At 37.6% G+C, this 20636-nt stretch overlaps 1 protein-coding gene across 3 annotated transcripts; it reads left to right on the top strand.

The window, feature by feature from the left end:
- Positions 1–1924: 1924 nt before the first annotated feature.
- LOC126716831 (amino-acid permease BAT1 homolog) lies at positions 1925–19344 on the top strand. 3 transcript variants are annotated; one of them, XM_050417831.1, is made up of 9 exons: positions 1925–2165; positions 2646–2906; positions 14731–14991; positions 16169–16187; positions 16316–16535; positions 16637–16818; positions 17261–17550; positions 17641–17770; positions 18882–19344. In XM_050417831.1, the coding sequence occupies exons 1-9, from the start codon at positions 2026–2028 to the stop codon at positions 19227–19229; spliced, it is 1851 nt and encodes a 616-aa protein (XP_050273788.1). In that variant the 5' UTR covers positions 1925–2025; the 3' UTR covers positions 19230–19344. The 3 variants fall into 3 exon arrangements, with proteins under 3 accessions (XP_050273788.1, XP_050273796.1, XP_050273803.1); XM_050417839.1 differs by lacking the exon at positions 14731–14991; XM_050417846.1 differs by lacking the exons at positions 1925–2165; positions 2646–2906 and adding an exon at positions 14065–14601.
- The last annotated feature ends 1292 nt before the right edge of the window (positions 19345–20636 follow it).

Genomic DNA, 20636 nt, shown 5'->3' with positions numbered 1-20636 from the left:
TCATCGCTGTCAGTATGTCACCACTGAGATAGTTCGCTATATCCAAAATTACGCGAAATCCAAGGCGGGGCAATTCACAAAGGGACCAAGTGTATGAAAACAATTCCCATGGCTTTGGTTGGTTGCTCTCAGGATGGGTTCATGATTAGAGAGTCAAAGAGTCTGGCAGGACCAGGATGCATAAGGTTTCTTTTTTAACATTAAAAAACAATGCTGCCCCTCTTCTTCGTTACGCATGTGATATGTTCTACATACATATAATTCTGTCTCTTAAAATTTTTATATGTATAGTTCACTTAATGCTCTACAAATTGATCCAAATTCCAAAGGAAATGTTGAATAACAATCGGGACAATTAGAAATTTGAGAATCTGGGTTGCTTAATTATATGATTTTGTAATTACTTTTTTTTCTTCGATGATTTCTCTTTGTGCCATGCTTTGTGTTTCTTAACAAATTCTATAAACCCTCAAATTCATTCACCAAAAAATTACTTCCAAATCAAACAACACGAAAACAAGTTGAGGCAAATCAAAATATAACCGATCAATTATCTTTGGATGTATTCAATTTGTTCTCATTAATGAGATCTTTGAGTTCTTTTATAAAATAAAATTATAAATAAATAAAGATTTCCGGCTCAGTGATAATGTCCAGTTCATAAATTTTGCTTTTAGAAGTCACAGAACATTCTGTTTGCATTTCTTATATACGTTGTTGGTTTTGGTTTTTGCTTGAGTACTTCATATGCCACCCATCTAATGTTGAAATTTGAAATTGATCATTTTGCTTTATTCTTGCCAACTTGGGATCATTGTTTGTTCAATTACAATATACTTAGTTTGTCTTTGGTGTAATATTTGAGTGGATTCATGTTACAAAATAACTTTTTCATTCCTGTTTTAGAACATGCACATTATGTGTTTGACAAAATATCTCACTCTTGCATCTTTTTAAATTAACTTCATGGTTTGTGCGAAATCTTGGTAAGTTTGTTTGTTTTATTTATTTATTTATTTTTTACACCTCTTGGTTTGAGATCATCTATATAGCATATTCTACAACTTATCTATGATTAAAGTATGAATCTTTGATACTGCAATTGTGTGGCCACTAGCGAGAAGAAACAATTACGTTAAGCCAATTTTGAAAACTTGACATTTTGGCTAGGTGCCACCGACTTAGTGTTTTTCATGACCCATTAAAAACCAAGGGATTAAAATATCAAATTGATATGCAACACCAATAAAAATATTTTTAAATTATATTTCTTTAGATCTTGACATGGAAAATGATATATTCAATATTAAAAAAAATATATATAATATTTTTTTAAATTTATTTTCAATAGTTTTCCCGTGCATCGCACGGGTTAGCGACTAGTAATAATAATAAAGAAAGAAAGAAAGAAAGAAAGAAAGCTTATAAAATAACTAAAAAATTTAAAAATAAAACACAAACAATTTAATGGAGATGTCATCCTTTTTGTAATACATATGACAGGTTTTCTTAATGCTGCATAAGTTTTAGACGTAATTTAATTAATTTTTAATTAAAACTTTTCGAGATCCAAAGTATTGAAACTATCAAAATTTAAGGAGAATTAGATAATTTTTTTAAAAAAAATCAAACCAAAATATGTGGGCATTAAATATTTTTTACGAGTATACTTCGCAGTTGGTAAATATACTAAACACAGAGAAACACCGACCACAAAAGCAGTTGATAGATAAATTATGTTACCGGCATACCGCCAATCTGACAAAGAATAATAGAGGGAGATTGAATCTTATTTTATATATAAATTTGGTCCCACATCTAAAAATTTCGAACCAACTTGTCAAAGATCTCCCATTCTTTGAAATCTTTACGCTACAAAATTTGACTGTTAGATTAGATATATATATATATTATATTGTTTTTCACCAAACCATTACTTCAGACTTCAGAGGTAGCTATATATATACAAAAATCAAAATCACAGAGCCGAGAATCAATCAGAGACTCTCAAGGCAAAACCAAAAAATGGATAGCAGCAGAATTGGAATTGCAGAAGAAGGAGGACCCTATTCCTATCACCCTCTTGCTGATGGAGACACCATTTCTTCCGATGATGTGCGCTTGAAACAGCTCGGTTACAAGCAAGAACTCACTCGTGGCCTCTCGTATGCTTGCTTTCTTTTCTTTTCTCTTCTCTTTTATATATATATATATATATATATATATTTTTTTTTTTTTTTTTAATTCAGCACCCAAATTTGTTATATTAGTTTATGTGAGAAATCTCTCATGCATAGTTACTTCAATTTTCATAAAATAAAAACCTGATTATAACTCTATCTCATTCATTGGGTATATACATTTTATCTTTTACAGCGTGCAAACCTTACATTAGATACACAAGATATATGGTTCCGAACAAAACTTTAGAAAATGAAAAAATACATTTTGTAATGGTTTTTGGTCATAGAGTAACTTCAAGTTAATTAGAGTATTAGAGCCCCACTTTATTTCATACCCTTTTGGGGATTTATCAAAAAAAGCTATGTACAAGGTTTAAAATGTAGTGTGGAATCTAAAATAGAAGCAATGGAACCAAATGTAGTAATGGGTTTTGTTACTTTGTTTGTTGTTGCATTGTGCAGAGCAATAGCAAACTTCTCAGTAACTTTCTCAATCATATCAGTACTCACAGGCCTGACCACAATGTATAATACAGGCCTCACCTATGGTGGGCCTTTAACAATGGTGTATGGATGGCCCATAGTGGGAGTGTTGACTCTGATTGTGGGTATAGCTATGGCTGAGATTTGCTCTGCTTTTCCAACTTCTGGTGGGCTCTACTTTTGGAGTGCCAAGCTCTGTGGCAACGATTGGGGCCCTTTTGCTTCTTGGATCACTGGCTGGTACGGTTTACTTCCTATCCTTTTGTAAAATTGTATTCGTATCACACGTAGTAATGATACTTAATAGTCAGTGCCAAAAAACAATTGTTGACTTTTCTTTTCTTTCTTTTTTTTAATTTTTACTTCTTGAATTTATTTGTTTTTGTTTGTGAGTTGGTTAACTAACTACTATACAATCCAAAACAATACCTTTCAATATGATTTGACTATGTGAGAAATGCTAGAATCAATTGTATCATACACGTTATTAGAGATGACATAAACCATGCGTAACTATGATATATGAGTTAATAAATTATAGCTATTCGTTGATTTTTTTTTTTTTTTTTTTTGTCTCCCTTGTTGTCTTGCAGCATGTGCCTTTTGGTGTTATTGTATATAATTTAAGATTGAAAAATAAATGAATTATTAAATACTTAAAATTAAAACTCTAAGTAAGTTAGAATTTTGAAATCACATTTTGGGCCTGTTAGAAATTCAGTTAATTATTTTATTTGATTTACATATAATTTTTAAAAGTTTTACCTTTCCTATGTATTTTTGTGGAGTTTGTTAGTTTATATACTCTGAGTCTCGGTTCATATTCTGTCTTGGCCTTTGGGGTTGGGCAGTTAGTTATTAAATTTCCAAACCCATAATCATTGGGCTAACTGTTTGGGATTGGGTTGGGTTACGACGTTCTTACTAGCATTACAATTCTAGGAAAAATTGGGAGGTAAATCTATCTTTTTCAATGCCTAGAAATAATATAGTTTACCAAGTGATCTTTTTTGAGTCTCTGAATATAGGTTTTAAGACTTGAGGATAAAGAAAAATATCTAATCTAAACAATGCCAAGCTCTTACGTAGCATTTACAATTCAGATTTGTTGAAGTTAGGCTTGTCCACGGGTCGGGCCGGGTTGGTTTAGGGCCCAACCGAACTCGACCCGATTGGATCAAGTTGCTGAATTTTGAACCCGTATTCGACCGAATATTCGGGTCGGATCCGACGTTTTGGGTAATCGAATGACCAGGTTGGAGTTGTTGGTTTATCGGGTCTGGGTCTCAAATTGGGCCAGAATTTTTGACAATTTTTGGATTTGGAGAATCGGTTTGAGGATTGTTGAAGAGTGAACCAAAATACCAAATAGAGAAGTGAGACTGTGAGAGTTTGAGAGAGCCAAGTAGAGAACTGAGATTGAAGAAGTGAAGAGGTGAGGAAGCATGAAAAGGGGAGGAAGCGTGAAGGTGAAGCCATGAGGCCCATGACCACGGAGCATTCAATCTAACCTCTGAGACTGAGTCCGAAGTGAAAACTGAAGAGAGTCAAGAGAGCCATTAGAGATATGGAGAGATATTCTGATCTATAGAGTGTAATTGTCACCGTTAGATTGGGTCTTGATATTTTTGGATTATAAGTTTATAATCGTTGATTCAATTTTGGGTTATTGTATTTGTGCCACATGGCCCACACTGCCACTGAAATCAGTCTTCAATGTTCAGTCATATCATTGAGTGGGTGCTCAGTTTTTACTCTCATCAAAACCATTGATTTGAATTTTAATTGGAGTTAACGGTTGATATGGGTATTGGGAATTTGTGTGAGAAAAAGTTAACTTTTGTTTTGGTTTACGCATGGGCTGGCTGGCACTGTTAGGTTGCTCCTCCTGGCTACTGGTATGTCAATCAAAATATCAAATCATATATATATATATTTATATATATATATATATATATTGGTATAATAATTCAGTCAATTCGGGTTGATTGAATGAAATTTTTTTAAACCCAGATCCGGACCAAATTATTCGGTTATTTGACTTGCCTAACCGTGACTAACCACAGACTGGATTCAGAGTCATCCGTGGACCTTCAGTTCAAGCAGGTTCAGGCGGGTAGGTCAGTTGGTTCGAGTCACTAGACACCCCTAGTTGAAGTTGAAAAGCTGGTGTCCTGAACTACTGTGTCAATGCCATAACTAGAAGTTCATATAGTTGTTGGTCCATGGCCCAATTAAGACCATAGCCCAATTATGATGGTGGTCTATGATCCCAATAGATAATTGGGATCATGACCCAAGAAGTGCCTTAAGTACTGAATAGGTCTTAACCCTATGGCTGAAACTAGCTATTCTATTCCTTCTAGCCCAAGCCCAATTTGTTTTGGATCATCCAATCGTACAAGGTTTATGGATTTTAAAGAACAAGTGTGGCATATCTCATTAATGATGGAAAAATGTGTGATATTCTCTTAATGATGGAAAATCAATAGTTTGATTAATAGGTAATAATCTATTATTGTTTGAATTTGTTTACAAGTTAAAGTGTTCATTCCTTTCACATGAATGGCAAGTCTACGTCTAGAATGGTAGGTCCTCTCACACTTGTGGTGCAAAATCATGTCTTTAAGACGTATTCAAGTGATAAATTTTCCAGATCTAAATTAATTTGATCTAAAATTATATTCCGAGAGCTCAATTTCTTCTTTAAAATTATTGAATAATATATAATAAAAAAAAAACTCATTATTGCTTTGTTCATCAACTTTATCTTAGAAAAGAACAACTCATTATCTAAATTTTGTACACATTACAAGTAAAATTAAGAACTCATCACATCAATTGTATGATGCAAATTACTGTAACAACCATAGTCCAATGAGAAAGTTAATAGTCCTTCAATTAGAGGGAAGGAGAAAGTGTGTGTGTGTTCTTTTCTTTCGTGCTCTCTATTATTACGTGATCCAAACATGTGCATTAATATTTGGTAGGTACCAAAGATAGACAATAAAATCGCAATTTAATAAGCAGAGTGGTGTGTAAACAAATCCACATTCGTGTAAGCTAAGCTGTCAAGTGTCAATGAGGGAGAAAAAGAAGCATGTGAGTTGTGCCTAAGTTTAGGGATTCGATGAATCTCAACTTCAAGAGTAGAATTGTGCAAGAATCTGATTTGGAGTTTCATTCATTAGATATTATAGAAGATTAAACATAATTTAATTAGAGTTTATCTAAAGAAAGCCATATTTAAGTTAATAAAAAAATTAGTTTAGCAGATGAGAACAGTTACACACCACACCAAAAGGTCCTCCTACAATTCTGTACCCATTACATGCCTACATTCTAGTTAAAGATGTTGGATTTGACTTTGCAATTTGAAGGGGCAAAGGTTTATTAAAGTTAAAACTTTTAACGGCTTAGGAGAATGGTAAAGTTACTTAAAATGGTTTCATACTTCATTGCACACTGTATATGATTATCTTGTCAAAGATTCAGTTTCCATTTTCATTGTGTCTCAAAATATATCAACGTGAAGAAAATGATAACTCCATTGAAAAATGGAAATGAAAATTCAACTTATTGCATACAAATTGAAATGTATGCAAGTCAATTTTTACAATTTTTCTACCTTTCATAGATGAAATTTCTATGCAATGTGCTGTCATAAATCCACCTGGTGAACGTGCTAATTAATTCTCTTTCTCTCTCTCTCTCATCCATGATCCACAATATACAAGCAATCCTGTGACTTTTTGGGACCATCATCAACCATGTCCATCACTGTTTTGGTGTTTTGGATGCCTAATGAAATAGTAGGGCTCCATTCATAGTAAAAGGACTACTCCAAATATATTTTTAGGACAACTCTGATAGAATTCATTTTCCTTAGATTTTCTACTTTAGTCAATCGTATAGTTGTATTGGCCAATAAATCATTATATAGTTTAATTTAATTGCTCTTGAGAGAAGATAATATTTTTGTCTTTGTATTATATCAGTCATTGCAATACAAGTGATGTTATTGTCAATGATAATTTGTTTAGTTACAAAATTGGTTATAGCCTAAGGTTACAACATTACTTAATATCTTTTTACTAAAGGTGAAAAATTTCTAGAAATTTAAATATCAATAGCTATATCATAATAAATTGTTTAAATTGCAAGTTTTTGTAGTTTAAAAATAAGTATAAATATAAGTTTATAGATCATATAGTAAATAATATTCGATTAACATAAAATTTGACATGTGTATTAAGAGCATAAAAAACAAACAATTTAATAGTTAGATTTTCAAAATATGTAATTGTAGGCACACGATTCGCGTTAAACCGCCGTTGAGTTGGGTTCGCACGTAAATGGGCCCGTACAATATCATTTGTAGAGAGTGGGATCGAAAGGCTAAGCCATGTTTACCCGGCTGTGTTTTTGTTAAGATATTTATGCATGGTTCCAGTATATTTGCCTCTGAAACCCCTTTTTTCTTTTAGTGGGACTGGAGGAGCCCCCTCCTTTAGGTTGCATATTTTCCTTTTATATTAGCATGCATTCAATTTCCTTCGTCCACGTGTAGGGCCGAACTTTCCAAGACTGATACTTGTCCCATCAGTTTCGGACCCGAGTTGTTGGGAGTGGTTGAGTGGGCTAAAGAAACACGACTCTGTGAGAGGCAAAGCTCTGTCTAGGGCAGGTAGTATGGGCAGCCTTTCCTAGATATTTTAGATTTCTTACAAGATTATCCCTATGCCGCTTTTGCCCCTTTCCTTAGTGTAGCTCTGGGCCATCCGGGGGCTGTACCCTCCTCGGCGGCTTTTCTGGCCCATTGGTGCTTTGCGTTATTGGGCTTGGAATACTATCTTCTTCGGCTTGGGCCTTAAGTCTTCCTGTGAACAGGTGGATCTGGCCCAATTGTTGTCGGGCCCCACAATAGCCCCTCAAAACCATGCTGTCCGACCCCTTAGTTGGATAGGAGGGTTTTGATAATACCGAGCATTTATAGCGGCTCATTAAATTCGGCCCTTGATCAACGTCGGCGACTTTTCACCTCCCCAAGGAATGCGCCGGTCTACGAGATGTTTCCCTCGATTTGCGCGTGATGCGTTTATACCGTTTGGTTGTTCGTAGTGTGCCTTTAATATCTTCCTTTTACGAGGTCTCCCAAATCAAGCGGTTACTGATAACGTGGAGGAACGAAACGGACGCACATTTATTTGGGGACTTCTTGGGATATCAGAGCGCGTTACGTACCCTTGTCCCCTTCCCCTATATAAAGAGAGAGGACAAAAGGTGATTCTCTTATATCTGAATTCCCCAGGCTCTTCTCAGAATTCACTTCCTCCATCCGGTTACTTAATATTCAATAATACATCCCCCACAGTAATCCGCCATGAACAAAGCCTTCCTTTCCCAGAAACGTCATGTCCTATCAAAACTTGAGATGGCTCGGTCGGGGCAAGGATGGCGGAGGCTCAAGATTCGCCTCCCCATTCTTTTAGCCAAAATCCGAAGCAGGGACTCGTCATACCCCATTTCTGGTGTGACTGAGTCGAAAACTTCCCTTGTCATCTCCATCCGCTCTCTCATGAGCATACCTAATATGGCTCCCCTTCTCCCTCTTTTGCTCATTTTACTTTCTTTTCATTGCTTCCCTCTTCTTCTCCTCCTTCCTACTCATGTCCTCCATCTTCTTTTTCCCTAGCTTTCTTCAGTGACAAGAGCTTGCTGAAGTGCTTCCATGTGTTCCAATTCTTCTTCCTTGTCCTTCATTATTTTTGTATAAGGTTCTTCTCCTGATATGAGCAGTACTGAGGTATAGATTTCAGAGAGACTTTGAAGGCGAGTTCAGAAGACACCTGATGGTTCACTTATTTGTATTACGGATGTTGTTACTGTCTTAGCAGTTCATTTTTTGTATAGGCTTGTGTAAGCCCTTCCTTGTACGTTGTAATAATAATTTTTCATATCAATAAAAGTTACTGTTACTCTATTTCGTATGTCTTATTTATATATTCTAACAAATGTGAAAGCGCTGCTCGGCATAATAGTATAGCATTTGAATCAATAATAACTAAGGCCAAAGTAATCGTTGATAAAAAGATGCCACGATAACTTTAACAAAATTATTATTCAATATAACAGTCCGACCAGTAAGGAATGAGACTTATCTTAAAATTAGCCGTGACGAGTATTAAATGCTCGATAAGGTGTAAGAAGTAGTTATCCGAGGACATGTTACCCACCGGATGAATGGCCTCCTTAGGTTGACGATCATTAGGTTGTTCTGCCATCTCCATGATATGCGAGCCTTAGCCTTTTCCAGTATTTAAGCCGAGCAATTTCTTCATTCGGGCAGTTGATTTCCCAGGAAGCCTGAGTCCGAGGACTTTGCAAAACCTGGGTTTTACTCAGGACTTATGCGTTTTATCTTATGCACTTGACTTTTCCCTTAGGCTTGAGTCCGAGACTTGTGTCTTTATCGGTACTTGGTTTTCCCCTTTAGCTTGAGTCCGAGGACCATGCGAGCCTTAGGTTCTGTCCGAGACCAATGTCTGCATCAGTACTTGGTTTTCCCTTTTAGCTTGAGTCCGAGGATCATGCAAGCCTTAGGTTCTGTCCAAGACTTATGTCTGCATCAGTACTTGGTTTTCCCTTTTAGCTTGAGTCCGAGGATCATGCAAGCCTTAGGTTCTGTCCAAGACTTATGTCTGCATCAGTACTTGGTTTTCCCTTTTAGCTTGAGTCCGAGGATCATGCAAGCCTTAGGTTCTGTCCAAGACTTAGGTTCAGATTTTCCCTTTCTTTGAGCACTTCCCGAGGGGCCAAACAGGGGTTGTCCTCGGCCATGGCCATTGCCCGGCGTCGGCCACAGTACCTGGGCCCTTACACAAAGCGGGCCCGGGGCCACGAATCCACCTAGCCCCTGAATCAAGAGATATTTTTGCAACTTCTGGCCACGTGGTACTCTCTGATGTCACGGTGACCGAGGTGCGCCTTTACGAGGCTCTTTAATCTTGTGGTTGCAGTTGATGTTGGAAGTTGAGCCAGGACTGTTTTGTCTGTAGCGTTTCTTGGGACGCTACGTGAGTTGACTGCCATCACCTTGTCTTTTCCAATAAATGGGAAGGAGAGAAAGTTGCTTTATATACGCACAAATCCTTCAGATTTCCTCCCACATCACAGCTTCCATATCCGGAGTTCTCCTTTCTTGGCATAACATGTTGAAAGTGGGGGTTGGGAAGAAAGAACTGTCTCCGCCGCAGAAGCGCCGTGTCTTCATGAGGCTTATAACAGTAAGGTATGGGCACAGGAAGCACAAATTCAGGAGAGTACTCCATCTCCACCGAGGGAGAACGGCGTCTCTCCCTCTTTTAGTCAAAATCCGAAGCAGGCTCTGTTCATGCCAGCACTTTGGTATGGCAGAAGAAAGATTTTCCTCCATCAGCGCCTCTGCTTTGCGGCAGACGTATATTTAGAGAAAGGCCCACCTCCTCCAACTCCCTGCACCTTTTCTTCAACGGTGTCAGGTTCAAGTTGGGTCTCTTTGGCTGCCTGAGTTATGGGCATGTAAGGGTGCGGAGGAAGAATAAGGTCTCGGAGCTGTAGCCAACCTTTCCTCCGACATACCTCCTCGGCTTTCTCCAGCTTTCTTGTATTTCTCTTTTTCTTGCTTATGTAGTAAGCTTTGACGTAGGCTGATTCCAGCTTTTCATTTGTACACTGTACTATTTCTTCATCGTAATAAAAATGGAAATTGATTTACATGTTTTAAGCGTTGATCTAATGGGCAACACAACTTTGTGAACGAATGTGCTCTATGTATGTGTTGCTTTGAGAATATTTGTGATAAAGCTACTTTGAAGCATAATCTAATCAACTCTCATCTGTCAGCACTATCAGGCATTATATCGATAATTTGTAATAAATCAGACTTAAGAAACTAACCGGGATATCAGTTGGATATTCTGTGATAAGCGCGTGAATATCGTCCAAGGCTGATGATTTATAAATAATCCATCCGAGCAATCGACTGGGAGTTAGGGAACTCCGATGGCGCTTTTGTGTACTTGGTTTCCCCATAGGCTTGAGTCCGAGGACCATGCAATGCCTTGGTTCTGTCCAAAATTTTTTGTTTTTCTTTTTAAGTAGTTGGTTTCCCCAGAGGCTTGGGTCCGAGGACCATGCAAGGCCTTGGTTCTGTCCAAAACTAGCGTGATTCTTTTTAAGTAGTTGGTTTCCCCAGAGGCTTGGGTCCGAGGACCATGCAAGGCCTTGGTTCTGTCCAAAACTTGTATGCTTCTTTTTTAGTAGTTGGTTTCCCCAGAGGCTTGGGTCCGAGGACCATGCAAGACCTTGGTTCTGTCCAAAACTAGCGTGATTCTTTTTAAGTAGTTGGTTTCCCCAGAGGCTTGGGTCCGAGGACCATGCAAGGCCTTGGTTCTGTCCAAAACTTGTATGATTCTTTTTAAGTAGTTGGTATCCCCAGAGGCTTGGGTACGAGGACCATGCAAGGCCTTGGTTCTGTCCAAAACTTGTATGATTCTTTTTAAGTAGTTGGTTTCCCCAGAGGCTTGGGTCTGAGGACCATGCAAGGCCTTGGTTCTGTCCAAAACTTGTATGATTCTTTTTAAGTAGTTGGTTTCCTCAGAGGCTTGGGTCCGAGGACCATGCAAGGCCTTGGTTCTGTCCAAAACTTGTATGATTCTTTTTAAGTAGTTGGTTTCCCCAGAGGCTTGGGTCCGAGGACCATGCAAGGCCTTGGTTCTGTCCAAAACTTGTATGATTCTTTTTAAGTAGTTGGTTTCCCCAGAGGCTTGGGTCCGAGGACCATGCAAGGCCTTGGTTCTGTCCAAAACTTGTATGCTTCTTTTTTAGTAGTTGGTTTCCCCAGAGGCTTGGGTCCGAGGACCATGCAAGGCCTTGGTTCTGTCCAAAACTAGCGTGATTCTTTTTAAGTAGTTGGTTTCCCCAGAGGCTTGGGTCCGAGGACCATGCAAGGCCTTGGTTCTGTCCAAAACTTGTATGCTTCTTTTTAAGTAGTTGGTTTCCCCAGAGGCTTGGGTCCGAGGACCATGCAAGGCCTTGGTTCTGTCCAAAACTTGTATGATTCTTTTTAAGTAGTTGGTTTCCCCAGAGGCTTGGGTCCGAGGACCATGCAAGGCCTTGGTTCTGTCCAAAACTTGCATGCTTCTTTACTCGCTTATTATTCCGAAGGTTTAGCTCCTCGAATAAGGTGGAGGAAGTCGGCCTGATGTTTGAAGCCCCTAGGCTTGCCCATGTCGTTGACACCGTGGAACGTAGCCCCTAGTGGGAGCCTATGTTGGAATAGCAACCAGGTGTCGCCGGTAATACAGGCATCCTCATAGTCCCTTGTTCGATAGAAGCTCAACCTTGCCACCGCTCGAGCTAACACGCAAGCCTCCCCACAGACGGCGCCAATTGTAGGCACACGATTCGCGTTAAACCGCCGTTGAGTTGGGTTCGCACGTAAATGGGCCCGTACAATATCATTTGTAGAGAGTGGGATCGAAAGGCTAAGCCATGTTTACCCGGCTGTGTTTTTGTTAAGATATTTATGCATGGTTCCAGTATATTTGCCTCTGAAACCCCTTTTTTCTTTTAGTGGGACTGGAGGAGCCCCCTCCTTTAGGTTGCATATTTTCCTTTTATATTAGCATGCATTCAATTTCCTTCGTCCACGTGTAGGGCCGAACTTTCCAAGACTGATACTTGTCCCATCAGTTTCGGACCCGAGTTGTTGGGAGTGGTTGAGTGGGCTAAAGAAACACGACTCTGTGAGAGGCAAAGCTCTGTCTAGGGCAGGTAGTATGGGCAGCATTTCCTAGATATTTTAGATTTCTTACAAGATTATCCCTATGCCGCTTTTGCCCCTTTCCTTAGTGTAGCTCTGGGCCATCCGGGGGCTGTACCCTCCTCGACGGCTTTTCTGGCCCATTGGTGCTTTGCGTTATTGGGCTTGGAATACTATCTTCTTCGGCTTGGGCCTTAAGTCTTCCTGTGAACAGGTGGATCTGGCCCAATTGTTGTCGGGCCCCACAGTAATAATATTTATTTTATAGAGTAAGGTTATAGTCTAAAACTACAACTAATTTTGTAACTGAAATTTGTCCTTAAAGCAAATCTATTAACAGAGAAAGTTTATTCTACGGTGAAGATTCAGTTATTATCGATTGTGAAAAAAATTTGTCAAATATTTTGCCACTAGATTTGTTGTTCTAATTTAGGTAAAAGATATTACTGCTTTATCAAATGGGAAAACACCAGAATCCTCTATAAGTCTAGAAGTATATACCGTGTGTCTTTGTGAATCTTGTACTTTACTTGATGAGGTCGGACAAAGCCCAAAGTATCTTTTTTTTCTTTTAATATTAAGAAGAAAGGGTTTGCATGTGGTCCTTTTATCGCAGTGTTCCCACTCAAGTCGGCGTCAAAGCAATAAATTATCTTATTATCATGTGTTTTTGCAATCAGGCCAAAAAAGACATGTCATTGAAATGTCCACACAATTCATTCAATTCCCATTAAATGATCTCTTTGTGTGTGTGTTTATATATATATATATATATATATTAAATCAAACTGTATCCAAAAATCAAGAAAATGATGTCTTTGTGTGTGTGTTTATATATATATATATATATATATATATATTAAATCAAACTGTATCCAAAAAACAAGAAAATCACATATAGGGACTGTTTGGATTGAGCTTATTTTTGCTGAAACTGAAAATTAAAACTGAAAACACTGTAGCAAAATAATTTTTAAATGTATGAATAATATCGTAGGACCCATTTTTAATGAAAAAATTGTTAAAAAATGAAGTTTGTGGGACCTATGAACAGTATACAGGTGCACTGTTCACAGGAAAAGTCAACGTTAACGGCTAAAAAAAAAAAAAAAAAAAGAAGAAGGACGTGTTTATTGCGTGCAACTGTAGCGTGGGCATGTCTCATACCCAAAACGCAAACGTTGAAACGCAGTAAACTCCGAAATCAAACGGCTATATAATCAAAATGAATTATGCCTACAAATTAAAAAAAAAAAAAAAAGAAGGTATACACATAATCGAATATCCATTATTTTTTTAGCATGTGTGTTTATGACACTACTTAAAAGTGTTTGTCGTCCTTTGGGATCTACTAGCTGTTAAGACTTAAAAAAGAGTTAGAATCTCATCCATAGAATATAGTATGAAGCCTATGAAACAATCTGGTATTATTAACGGTTATATAGGAGAACTAGCTGTACATTTATAGACTATAATAATTGTTTCTCGAAAAAAAAAAAAAATATATATATATATATATATACTATAATAATTAAGAAAGGTCAACATGCCTACATTTAAATTTAGATACGAAAATTCAGGAAATCATCAAAATACATTTGCGAAGTTCAAAGCAAAGCAAAGCACGTATATAGTCATTCACCAGTCACCACCACCTTCTTCTCCAGCTATCAAAGATTCCAACCTTTCTTTTTTGCTGAATCAAAGATTCCAACTTTGAGTATATTATTGGCGGCTCTGTTTGACCATTGAATTGTGCTTATAGTCGCTACAGTGCCATATATATATATATATATATACACATACATTTCTTTATTCCACACGTTTGATTTTGCTTCTCTCTCACACACCATTGAAATTAGTACAAAAAGATCAGAGTTGTAGTATCAGTCTATCAGATACAGATTGAGAGAGAGAAAGCGAGACTCCAAGAAGGAAGGAAAGAGATTGAATATTTGGCTGAAACAACCAAAAACTCAATCTTTTGCTTCCTCTTTCTATATCTGACTCTTCTCTTCTCTGCTGTGAGAAGATGGTTTCTGGTATTGAAAACGGCAGCGTTTCTGTTGATTCAGGACATGCCAGGCTTCATGAGCTTGGCTACAAACAAGAGCTCAAGCGTGATCTATCGTAAATTTTCTCAACAACCCATTTCTTGTTTCTCATTCTTTTGCTTTGTTTTGCTCTTTGATACTCAATTCATAGCAAAACTTGAAGTGGGTCATTGAGGTTTATGGGTTTGGTTATTGGGAATTGCAGGGTGGTTTCGAACTTTGCGTTTTCATTTTCTATAATCTCTGTGCTTACTGGTGTAACCACACTTTACAACACTGGGCTAACCTATGGTGGGCCAGTTTCTTTAGCTTATGGATGGTTAATAGCTGGTGCGTTCACCATGATTGTTGGGTTGTCTATGAGTGAGATTTGTTCCTCTTACCCAACCTCTGGTGGTCTCTACTATTGGAGTGCAAAGCTTGCTGGCCCAGGATGGGCACCCTTTGCCTCATGGATAACTGGCTGGTAATCATTTTCTTAGAAAGTTACTTACTTTGCTGGTTTGAATTGCAGTAATCACAAGAAGAATGAAAAAAGATAAATTGGTTTGACACCTTAATTGCTTTGTTCACCACTGTTTAGTTGACATAATAAGTGCTTTGATTTCGGTCTAAGCTTTAGTATAATTGTTGTTGTTGTTGCTGCTGTATATTTCTATGTTTGTTGAGGAATTCAAGTTGTGCTTGGAATTCATGAGATCTGCAATACTTAGAATAAGGTAGTGGTTGACTTTTTATTGGGGTTTTAGAGGAAGTGGGTAGAAAAGGATCTAGGATTAGATCAATGAAAGAATGTACAATTGGGGTACATATTTGAAATGTGAGAAGCCAACAATGGACTATTGTCCTCATGGGGAAATGGTAAACCACAAAAGGCTCTATCTTTAGAGTGTAGACTCCCTTTCTTTGTCAACAGGTGTGCATATTTGTTACACTCCCGGTAAGCATGATGCAAGTCTCTGGGCGGAAGGTCATCGTAAACCACCTGCAATCATCAGCAAGCATTCTCAGGATTTGATTTGCATTAGCTGTCTTAAGAAACAGGCATCTGATTCTGATTATAACCTCAAGGGGCGTTTAGTTCAATTATCAGGGAATCAATTCCTAGGGGCTGTCAATTCTAAAGCTTCAATCATAGTAGACCACGGCATTAATTCCCATATGAGCTTAAAGTCTTTGTCCTTCATAACTTCCCAATTTCTTAAAATATGCTGGGTTTTTCTTCTTTGGTTGCCACTCTAGTTTTTTTCCTTCGGGCTGTGAAAAAGGTGCCAACTTCCCATGCAGGGAATTTAATTTATAATGAAAGAAACTAAATTGATCTAAGGTGATTGAGCCAACTTTAAAATGTGCTCAACACTAGTTGTTTGCTATTTCTCTTTTTTTCACAACCTGTAATTATAGTGCTTGTTACAATATGCACTGTCTGTCATAAGTTGAACAATGAGTGAAAAGTCATTAGTAAGTGTCATACGTTTTTAAAAAAAAGAGATGGTCAGTGTTGTTTTCTTGTTGCCACTAAGCCTAAAATTTTAGGTATATTGTTGAACCAGCTGGTCAAGCCAATCATAAGATACAGGGAATTTGGAATTGCTGCAATCACATCTTCTGATGCACAGTAAATGATTTTTATGTTTATGCAGGTTCAACATTGTTGGTCAGGTATTACTGAGCATCGTTTGTCCTGGAGTTTCAAGTTCTTCAAAATCCACTAGGAGGTCAAGCTTGTCTTGGATGTGATATAATCTGTTATGAACTCTTAACTGATTTGGATACCTTTTCATTTGCAGTGGGCTGTCACAACAAGTATAGATTACTCACTTGCACAGCTGATTTCAGTGATAATTCTACTTAGCACAGGTGGAAACAATGGAGGGGGATATGAGGCATCCAAATATGCTGTTATTGGATTTCATGGGGCAATTTTACTCCTACATGCTATTATCAACAGTCTTCCTATCACGTGGTTATCTTTATTTGGGCAAGTAGCTGCTGCATGGAACCTAGTAGGTATGAAGAGTTTCCTTACCATTTCTCCTTTTCAAGTTTTCCCATGGTATTGCTCATGGAAATCTCCTTCTTGGATCTCTAATGCTTCTTGGCATCCTCAGGTGTCTTCGTTCTTATGATTCTCATTCCCTCTGTCGCAACGGAGAGGGCTAGTGCCAAGTTTGTTTTCACTCACTTCAACACTGATAATGGTGAGGGAATCAACAGTAAAGTATACATATTTGTTCTGGGACTTCTAATGAGTCAATATACCCTAACTGGGTATGATGCCTCTGCTCATATGGTAAATTGCACTGTTCTCTTCATCCCTTCAAATAAAATCACTGCCTTCAGAAGCAGAAAGAAAAGTGTCGATCTTGACATGTCTGAGAAGTTTCAAAAGTTTTATTAGGTGACCCCATGACCCTACTCAATAAAATGAACAGTTTGTTAATAACAAAATCTCTGGAATCAGATGTTTTTAGTTTTTCAAGTATGGCTAGTCATTCTTGTAATGCAAATCCAAACTCATGAAATCAGGTGCTTATTTTCAGTTGTACTTGCTTATAAACTATTTCAGTTAATTTATTTCAGATAAACAGAATCTTAAACAAGGTATCTGGAATTTATGCCATTCTTAGTCCCAATTCTTTGAGTTTTGGCACTTTTCTTTCTGCTGATGACTTAGCATTTATTCATATAACTGTAACTAAATCCTACTGTTTCCTGTGAATTTCTAATTCTAGACAGAGGAAACCAAGAATGCTGATAAGAATGGACCAAGAGGAATAATCAGTTCCATTGGGATATCTGTTATTGTTGGATGGGGATACATACTTGGGATCACCTTTGCAGTAACTAATATATCAGAACTTTTAGATGAAAAAAATGATGCTGGTGGTTATGCCATTGCTGAAATATTTTACCAAGTATTTAAGAGTCGATACGGCACTGGTGTTGGAGGAATTATTTGCTTGGGAGTGGTTGCTGTTGCCATATTTTTCTGTGGTATGAGTTCTGTTACTAGCAACTCAAGGTAAGCATACATTTCTTTGACTTAATAACATGAGAGATAGGACTCACTTTTTGATCCCTTAACTATTTACTGCATAATATTCATTTTCAGGATGGCTTATGCCTTCTCTAGAGATGGAGCCATGCCATTTTCATCAGTTTGGCATAAAGTGAACAATCAGGAGGTCCCCATAAATGCCGTGTGGCTCTCTGCCCTTATATCATTTTGCATGGCTCTGACGGTATGCATATTCCCCCCACCCCCCTCCTTTCGTGTTTTAGATGAATTGCTCTTCTAATTGTCATAGACATTATAACATTATATAATAGTTCTTTGTTGCTTATGGTATGCACTGGAGTTGAGGAAAATTTGTCTCTCTTTTAGTGAATAACAATGAGAATTGCTGGCTATGTAGCTGGAAAAATCTTCAAGGGAATTATATTTGTATCATATCCAAATCTATCTAATCAGAGATAATACTTTTCAAATACTTCCTATCAATCCAATACTTCATTGGCATATAAAATTTTGACATTGTATCTGATACATTTAAGCTACTGATTTATAAGTATTGGAAACACCTCAAGCACTAGGAGAAGACCTCTTTAAGTAAAGACTAGGAAAGAATTGCAAGTAAAACTATTGAAGGGTTTATGACATACATTATGACTAACGCATAAACTAGTGATGCCTGCATGAGTAAGTTAAGTATTCTACTATACAATTCAAATGGGTGAGGGAAGGTATGAATCTTGGATGTCTTAGTTTGAAACACAGGAGGTGCCAATTGACCCAAAGATGGCACATACACATTGTATTGTATATGTGTCCTTTTTCCAAATCCATTCTTCATTGTAAACATGCATGAAATGTTTATTTCCCTGGACTTTCCCAGCATGCATGAGTTGAAGACAAAAAAAGGGGGGGGGGGGGGGTGGGGGAGATATGACAGATTGATTGTGTTTGGTACAAGTACCCTTGTTAGGAGTGGATCTGTCTAAATAACGTCAAACAAAAGGAATATGGGCTATGTGATTTGCATGAGTTGAATTTGTAACAAAAAGAAGTAAAAGGTTAGATATATAATTGGTGCTGAACCTTTTTTTTTTTTTTTTTTATGTTTGTTTGTTTAGTTTACTAAATGACAGTTCTAAGGGTAGATTTATCATTACAGGTTTACAATATACAACGTTGGAAATATGGCTTGAACTTGGTTAAGTCCCAAGTTATGTCATTTTATATATTGGCCAATACACACTATTGCACTTAGCCCTTAATACCCTCGTGCAAAAGCTTTTATTTCTGTTATTCAACTGATAATTGTATACTTGTTCATTTTAAATGTTTTGCAGTCTCTTGGAAGCTCAGTGGCATTTCAGGCTATGGTATCTATAGCAACTATTGGACTGTACATTGCTTATGCCCTACCCATCTTCTTTAGAGTGACTTTGGCACGCAAGTCCTTTATCCCCGGACCTTTCAACTTGGGCCGCTATGGGATCCTTGTTGGTTGGATTGCCGTTCTCTGGGTGGCAACCATCTCAGTCCTCTTCTCATTGCCTGTATCCTATCCCATTACTAATGAGACACTCAACTACACTCCTGTAGCGGTTGGCTGTTTGTTTATTCTTGTCATTACTTCTTGGATTTTCGGTGCTCGTCACTGGTTTAGAGGTCCTATAAGCAATATAGATGCCTGAAGTCATGTACGTACAAAGTATTGGATATCTTACAAACAGGAATAAAATGTGATAATCTTTTTAATTCAACTCTTGGAATTTTTCCACTCTATCAAATGTTGATGAGTTATGACTATATATATTCTGTAGTTTTCAGCTTTTCGGTTATATTCTTAATCTTAATGATATGGGCCTAACACGTTTAAAAGGACACTGCAGAGTTGCTTATAGAATAATATGAATGTAATCTTATAGAAATCCAAATCAGCTGCATGTCCTTGTTGCCTCCATGTCTCTGCTACTGAAAGCATCCTGTTCATACTATTTTTGTTGCCTTAGAGGAAGCCTAAACCGCCAAGAGTGAATTAACCTCCCCCCCCCCCCCCCCCCCCCCAAATATTGATCATATGGGGGTTTCTGCTATGAATCATCCTGCACATAAAATCTGGAATGCTTCCACTGAAAAGCCACTACAGCAAACTTAATGAAATAATGATCTCATAAAAATTCTATCACTAAAAAGGAAGTCCCACTTAGTAATAGATTGAACTTGACTGCTTCCCAACACAGCCAAATCCAATTATAAAGAAGACTGTAATGATAAAGAGGCTTTTGAAGATTTCATAACATATGAAGTTTCTGAAACATAGCTGAGAACAATCAAGGAAAAAAGAGTTCTCCAAGCCTTTTAAAGTTCCCTACACTGCATATCAAGTTAAGCTTACTCCAGCTACAGTTTAACAGCACTAGCTATAGATTATCAACTATAAGGTTTCCCCATCCAGTTTGCATGAGAAAAGGGTCTTTATCTACTCCTGGTTATGAGGCCTGGATCAAAAATTAAGCTCCATCTGGTGGATACGCACCCCTAAAATAAAAAACATTCAGAAATACTCAGAATATGAGTCATTTTTAAAATGCTGAACGAAATTATCAGCATATAATGTATGAGAACATATATTTGAATTACAATTTTCAATTAGGTCTTGCGTCACTGTAGATTTGATTAGGGGACAGACCTTTTGATGAAAACTTCTTCATGAGTTGCAACGCTCATCAAGCTGTTCTGGGCCTGTGGTGTTTCCACACATAGTGTTCCTTAGCCATTCACAGTATCGATCAACCTCACCCAGATCTGGTTCACTTCCAAAAGCATTAAACTCTTCTGCATCTTCTTCAAGCACTTTCAACAGATCAGAATACTCAGTCTGGGAATGATTCTGAACTGATGAAGAGGCTTGAGGAACAGGACCAACTGTAACTTCCAGCTGTTGACTCCCATTGTTGAAATCTGTTGGAAAATTGCCTTGAATGTTATCACCTGAAATTATCTGCCAGGAATGATTCTGAACTGATGAAGAGGCTTTAGGAACATGACCAACTGTAGCTTCCAGCTCATTGGTGAAATCTGTTGGAAAAATGCCTTGA

This window comes from Quercus robur, chromosome 1 (assembly GCF_932294415.1).
Source record: "Quercus robur chromosome 1, dhQueRobu3.1, whole genome shotgun sequence".
Classification (NCBI taxonomy): Eukaryota; Viridiplantae; Streptophyta; class Magnoliopsida; order Fagales; family Fagaceae; genus Quercus; species Quercus robur.
The sequence above is the reverse complement of the archived record's forward strand: the minus strand, read 5'-3'. Positions and strand labels throughout refer to the sequence as shown.